The sequence below is a fragment of the Crocuta crocuta genome, unplaced genomic scaffold (genome assembly GCF_008692635.1).
Source record: "Crocuta crocuta isolate KB4526 unplaced genomic scaffold, BGI_CrCroc_1.0 scaffold1015, whole genome shotgun sequence".
In the NCBI taxonomy this organism is placed as follows: Eukaryota; Metazoa; Chordata; class Mammalia; order Carnivora; family Hyaenidae; genus Crocuta; species Crocuta crocuta.
This window is the reverse complement of record NW_027532631.1, coordinates 174,893-182,234: the sequence shown is the minus strand read 5'-3', so window position 1 is coordinate 182,234 and position 7,342 is coordinate 174,893. Positions and strand designations below refer to the sequence as shown.

General features: G+C 46.4%; 1 protein-coding gene across 1 annotated transcript in view; it reads left to right on the top strand.

Annotated features, from left to right (window-relative positions):
* F8 (coagulation factor VIII) overlaps window positions 1–7,342 on the top strand; it is a 118,072-nt gene that overhangs the window by 92,515 nt on the left and 18,215 nt on the right. The window contains exon 23 of the mRNA XM_077780655.1: window positions 4,091–4,246. Coding sequence (XP_077636781.1) covers window positions 4,091–4,246 — 156 coding nt within the window. The remainder of the gene's footprint in view (window positions 1–4,090; window positions 4,247–7,342) is intronic.

Below are 7,342 nucleotides of genomic sequence, written 5' to 3'. Positions count from 1 at the left end.
CGCTTCCCGGTAGCCACATTTGAAAAGAAACATGCGGAATTTATTTTAATAATATATGTGATCCAATGTATTGAGAAATGCTACCAAGTGAACACATGCTCAGTCGGGACTATGAGCCTTCAAGGGCGCACATAGGGTCCCCGCCCTGCCGCACATGTCCACCCAGCCCTCTGCCTAACCACAAGCATAGCTTCCCTCTAGAACCCACCCAGGGAAAGGGAGAAAACACGACTGCTTCCAGCCTGGTTTTGAACCCTCTAACACGCCTCCGCCTGCGGCACTCACAGCCTGAAGGGGGGATGCACACGCTTTCCGCCACCTCCGCCCACGCCCCCCCCATCTGTGCTTCTTTCCTCTTCTCAGTGGATGGACGCCGTTCCCCTACGTGTTTCCCTCCTTCCCTGCAAGACTGCATCTGTTCCTCTGTTTTCTTGAGGTTAAAATCACAAATAGGGAGAGAGAAAACTGCTCACCACTTACTGTGACGGCGGCTCGTCTGCTTTCGTGTGTGCCGGGGGCGCTGCCGCTTGTGACTCGGTCTGAAGCAACGCTCACGGGTTCCCTAGTATGTCTGTTTCTTTGTGAGGCGGCCAAACCACGTGTCGTCACCCTGTATTTCCGCAGTTATCACTTTCAACCCGACACGTATCCCTGGGTGGTGGACACCGTCATCCATTTGGGTGCCCTGGATCTGGCGTTCCACTTATTTATTGGGACAGTATTCTCATTTCTGGTTGGGTAACTCTGCCTCCCTCACTGGACACAACTTCTCGAGACCTGTAAGTAGAGTGGCTTTTCCGTGCCCAGCCAGGAACTTGAGTAATCCACCACATTACCTTTCCATTTAGACTGGCCCAGTATTCCAGCTGGCCAAGCGTCTGTCTCCCAAAGATTATCTTAGTCTTCCCCATTTCACATAATTTACTGACTTGACTGGTAACCTTTTTCATACTTTAGCAAATTCCTGATCAAAATATTGAGGTACATGGGACTTCCTTACTGGGTACTTTATTGGTTTCTTTTTTTCCCCCAATGTTTATTTTTGAGAGAGGGAAGCATAGAGGCTCTGAGCTGTCAGCACAGAGCCCAACGTGGGGCTCGAACTTATGAACTGCGAGATCATGACCTGAGCCGCAGTCAGATGCTTCACCGACTGAGCCCCCGAGGCCCCCTCGTTACTGGATGCATTCAACAAATCAAGCTGCTAAATCCTCACCACAGCTCGCATTATCATCCTTATTTCAGCTAAGAAACCTCAGGCAAAGCTAAATAACTTGCCCCAAGTCACAGCCAGTAAGAGGTTGAACAAAAAGTCAAAGCCTGATAGTTGGGCTCCAGAGGCCTAATGTGTAATCCTTATACTATACTGTTTGTAGAATGCTCCCTTCGGGCTGATAAGCATATGTTAACTGCGACGGGTCGCTTATAGTAGCTGGACCACAAATCCACCTACTTGTGTGACCGTCCAATCTGCATAAATCACCGCATCCTGAAGTTGTTCTTTTTTGCCATCTGTTCTACTGAAGCCCAGATACACAGTTTCTTGATCTGGTGACTTTATAAAATAAATACCCCAGAGAAATAAAAAAAAGTTATGTTCACTTACAAAAAAAAGAAAAAAGAAAAAGAAATGGTTCTCGGGAGCCAGGCTGGCAGACATGCCTCGCTGCAATGTTTGTGTCTGTGCACCAGGTGGCTCATTGCTGCTTGGCTTACTCATCATACAGAGGTGTGTGCTGTTGTCACACTCAAATAATGGCTGGATACATAGCCATATTGACTCCACAAATGAGATTCCGATTATAATGGAGAAGAGGCACAAGAAGACGAAGTAGATGAGACTGGCCATGCCAAGTCTATGTCAGTCACAGACGCAGGTCACCACATAAAAACATGTGTATACTGTGTAGTATGACATAAGTTCCGTTAGGGCAGAGCGTTTGTTTTCTTGTTCCCTGCTCGATTCCCAGTCCCTAGAATAGCGCTTAGCACATAACAAGTGCTAAAAACATCCTCTTGGAATGAATGTTTGGATAGATGGGTAGAACTTACTGAAGAAGACAGTTATGAAGCTCAAGTGTGATTACCAGTCCGAGTGGAGCACGCCAGGCATCTGTGAGAACTTACGCTGGACTTGCTTGTTAGGGCCCTAACTGATGCCACAATTCCTTCTAATGCCTGCGTGGCCCATGCTCTCTTCTTTAAGAACCAACCGTTCCTACTTAAGAAACACAACGAATGAACATAATGGAAGGGAAGGAAAAAGAAGATAAAAACAGAGAGGGAGGCAAACCAGAATAGACTCTTAAACACAGAGAATACACTGAGGGCTGCTGGAGGGGTCGCAGTTAGGGGGATGGACCAAATGGGAGACGGGCGTTAAGGAGGACACTTGTTGGGATGAGCACTGGGTGTCATATGGAAGAGATGAGTCACTAAATTCTATCCTGAAACCAATACTACACTACATATTAACTAACTTGGATTTAAATAAAGTTTTAAAAAATACATTAAAAAAGAAAAAATGAGCATTATCATTCAAGCGTCCATTCAGTTCAAATAAATTCCTTTAAAAACAAACAAAAAGAACCAACCATTCCTTACCAGTCTGCCATTATTCACCCATTCATTCTAAAACATTTCCCATGCATCAGTATTATACTAGATGCCAGGCTCGGGTCTGGGGCTAGACAGACTATAAAAGCTAACGTTTAGGGGTGCCTGGGCAGCTCTGTCGGTAAAGCTTCCAATTCTTTTTTTTTTTTTTAAGTTTATTTATTTATTTTGAGAGACAAAGAGAGCATAAGCCAGGAAGGGGCAGAGGGAGAGAGGGACAGAGAGAATTCCCAACAGATTCTGCACTATCAGTGTGGAGCTTGACGCGGGTCTCAAACTCATGAACTGCAAGATCATGAACTTAGCCCAAACCAAGAGTTGTTCGCTGAAGNGTGCCCTTATTCTTTTTTTTTTTTTTTTTTGATGTTTATTTAGTTTTGAGAGACAGAACGTGAGCAGGGAGAGGGACAGAGAGAGAGGGGGTAGAGGATCTGAAGTGGACTCTGCTCCAACAGCAGTGAGCCTGATGAAGGGCTCGAACTCACAAACCATGAGATCATGACGTGAGCCGAAGTCAGATGGTCAACCAACTGAGCCACCCAGGTGCCCCTCAGCTTCTGATTCTTGATTTCAGCTCAGGTCATGATCTCATGGTTCATGGGATTGAGCCCTGCGTCTGTCAGCATGGAGCCTGCTTAGGATTCTCTCTCCTCTCTCCCTGCCACACCCCCCCCTCAAAATAAATAAATAAACTTAAAAACATAAAAATAAAAGCTACCATATATTAAGTGTTTGTTATGTGCCAGGCACTGAACTCAGCACATCACATGTATTAACCACTTAATCCTCTGGTAAACCTTTGCAATGAACACCATTATTATTTCTACTCTACGTATAAAGAAGTTGTGACACAGAGAGGTTAGGGTTCACTGCCTTAAGGATCGCAGTCTAATGATGAAGGCATGTAAGCAAAGAAATAATGCAATATACTACGCATATATATACATATATATATATGCTCTTGTGAAGTTTTATATACAAAGTTAAATAGAAGTATAGATAAGGGAGTACTAAATACGTCTGGGCGAGTCAGGGAAGGCTAACCAGGAGACATTGTTTCTGAGGTGACACTTGAAAGAGGGACAGTAGTCTATCAGTGAGAGGGATGTTGGGATGGAGACTGGTCTGGGGAGACAGGAGGAAATCGGCTTAGACGAGGCTGAGGCTGAGGCAAAGCACTGGGTTCTGTGGGTGCGTAAGTGTGGCACAAAGGGTGGGTGTACGGGAAGGGGGGCTCGCCGATTTGGAAGCGGTCTGATTTGTCGGGAAGTAGACTGTTGCGCACTTCCCTCCTAGATCCCGTTGTTTATCTCCCTGCTCCCCACACACCCACACTGCATCATTGCCGCCTATCTCACTGCACGTCCAATGGGTTGCTGGGCAGATCTGTGTTGATGTAGATGCTTCTTAAGCCAGTAATGAATTTCAGAAGGTGCTACATACATTTAAAATACAGTGTTGTTTTCATTGGCAGGTGGATCTGTTGGCACCCATGATCATTCACAGCATCATGACCCAGGGGGCCCGTCAGAAGTTGTCCAGCCTCTACGTCTCCCAGTTTATCATCATGTATAGTCTTGATGGAAAGAAGTGGCAGAGTTATCGAGGGAATTCCACTGGGACCTTAACGGTATGTAATTAGTTCGTTTAAGAGAAGGCATGAGTCTTTTAAAGAGCTTTTGACAGATTTCAGCTATGGGACAAACACTCCTGGCTTCTCCAAACTTAACTCCAAAAAAGATTTTTCCACTTTCGGGCAATAGGAGTGATTGTAGACGTCTGGATAAAAACGTATCGGCATCAAAGATCTAGATAATAGAAAGGAAGAGAGATGCTCTGTTGACAGCGATCTGTGATTCAGGACTGGGTGGATTGATGACTTTATGCCTTTGCTTGTGGCTATTCTAAGTGTGAGGAGGGAGGAGGGCCGCGGGCTGGAATATCCAGCAGGCAGTAGCTCGAAGCCTTGAGTTTATGGGGGCAGCACGCTAATGGAGGTGAAGATCTGTGTCTTCCACATAAAGGGACGGGAAGCCTTGGGAAGTGATCACAAGACCCTTGTCTTCACATCCCCCGATGAATCATCCGCAAATGCAGCCATCTCTCTTTGTCACCGCCCCCCACGCCTTCAGTGCTACATACCGCTCTTACCATAGCCTGCCGCCCGCCCCCGCACCCTTCATCTACTGTGGGACATCCTTAGCTAGTCTTCTCCGGTTTCTAGTCTCTTCTCTAATAAAAGCTGCACATCATTTTTGAGACAATCATTTTGTCATGCTCCCTGCCTAAAACCTTTCAGTGTTTCCCTCTTGTCTTCAGAATGCAGTTCAAAGTCCTCAAATGGCCCTGTGCAGGATAACTCCTGTTTTCCCCTTTAGATCTGTTTTCCTGCTTCTCTACCCCACTTCTTGTTCTGTGAGCCTGACCTGTATGGGATACATCAACAGGCTACCTCATCCTCTAGCTTTTGGGAGCACTGGCAAGAGATCAAAGGAAGGAGAGTCAGATCAGGACATATATTCTCAGGGTGCCTGGCTGGCTCGGTTGTTAGAGCATGTGGCTCTTGATCTTGAGGTTGTGAGTTTGAGCCCCATGGTGGGTGCACAGTTTACTTAATTAAAAAAAAAAAACCCTATGTATAAAGGATATATATCCCGGTACCCTCCTTTTAGAGGACTTGGCTCTATTTCTCCACTGAAGGTCACTGCTCCCATCATAGTGGCCTTCTTCTCTCCCTGGCTGGTCACGATCACTGAGTGGCAACCACCCCAAAACTTAATGATACAAAAAACCATTTGTTCACAGATTCTATGGGTCTGGACTTTTAGCAGGGTACAGGAGGGGTGGCTGCCCGGACTCCACAATATCTGGGGCCTCAGCTGGGAAGATTTGACAGCTGGGGGCTGGAATCATCTGGAAGCATTTTCACTTGCACATGTGATCATTGGGGCTGCTGAGTGAAGTAACTCTGTATGGCCTTTGCATGAGGCCTGGGCTTCTCACAGCATGACAGTCTCGAGGTGGTTGGCTATCAGCAAGTCACACGTCCCACCCAGATTCAAGGGGAAGAGACATAGATCCCACTTCTCAGTGAGAGGAATGTAAGCAACTTGTGGTCGTTTCTGTAAAGCACTGGAAGAATCTACCTAGTTTTCTCCCTTAAGACTCTGCTCCCACTCCTCGTTCCTCTAGGCCTGGGGATGGCAACTCCTTGCCCCCACCTGCTGACCCAGTGCGTTTATTAAACTTCTCTCAAATTTCCGTAATCCAAGTATTCCTTGTTTCTTGTTCAAACCCTGTCCTATGCAGTAATTAATGCCACAAGTAGCCCCAAGAAACAGACCCTCAAAATAGAATTCTAGGATTGTGTTGTTAAGGTCCTCCAGGAATATGGGTGTGATTTCCTTGCTCAGGGAGCAGACTGGGTGTTGGGTACCCCATGACGTGTGGTGGCATCACGGTTTCTCAGGTTATCACCAGTGGCACTATGGGCTGAGCTAAGGATGGTGGGAAAGACACTGGGAGGTTGAATGGACAGGGGTATGCCGTCACTATGGCAAGAACTGTAGCATCGCCTGCTTGTAGAATGGCCTGCCTGCCTTTCACAGCCCTTCCTTTTATGGCATACATAGGGGAAGATAAATTAAATGTTAAATGTTATCAATATACACAAGGAAGAACACCCGTGGACATGCTCGCAGAATCAGGACACATCCACAGAACTCTGGAGGCCACTTCCACATCCTATGGTTGTAGACAGATACGCAGACTTAAGAACAAGTCTAAGGGCTGAGCGTGTGACTTGCAGACTTGCCACGGAATGGTCAACCCCACCAGGGCTCTTACGCTAAGGTAAGGGCACCGGTGGGACAAAGGTGAGCTCTGAGACCTGGGTGGGTACATTTACACAGACATGGATGAGGCTGAGAACCGCCAACATCCAAATGCCCCTGAATCTCCTTGCCTGAGGGGACAACCTTTCCCAGACCTCTGAGGCAGCCATCTTTTCTCTGCATAAGCGTCTTCCGTCTTCCGGTGACTACACCTGGGATAGTCGCCTCGTAAGCCACTGTCTTGTATCCTTAGGGCCCCTTTTTGGCCACTACAGAAGTCAGATGAGTCATGGGGAAATGACAGACCACTGCAACTTTAGTTAGATGGTAATGACAAAAAGTTTGCAATCCCAGATGTGGCATCTTCTCCAGAGGAAATTAACACATCCCCAGGTACCTGACATTGACCTGGAGCATATTTTTTCCTTCATTCCCACTGATAAGCAAACTCAGAATAGATTTGCTTTTATAACGTAGGAACAGGAGTATTGACTTTACTATTCACATGTCAGGGCAATGCCAGCTCCCTTGTTCTTTGTTATCATACATGTTGACACCCCGCAGGGTGCCACGCTGGCCCATTACATTGATGACATTATGCTGGCAGGGCCTGGTAAACAGAAATAGCAATCACCCCAAACGCTTTTGTGATTAATACACATAAACACATGCAGAGACGCATCTATGGACATATATGTGAAACAAGCCTCCCTTTTCTTGACTTTACTGTGAATGGATCCCATATTTCACTCTTTAATATAATGTTCCCTGTTTCAAACACATACTTTTTAAAAAATGATTGTTTATTTTGAGAGAGAGAGCGTGCACACAAGCAGGTAAGGGCAGAGAGAGAGAGAGAGGGAGAGAGAGAGAGAGAGAATCTCGAGCAGGCT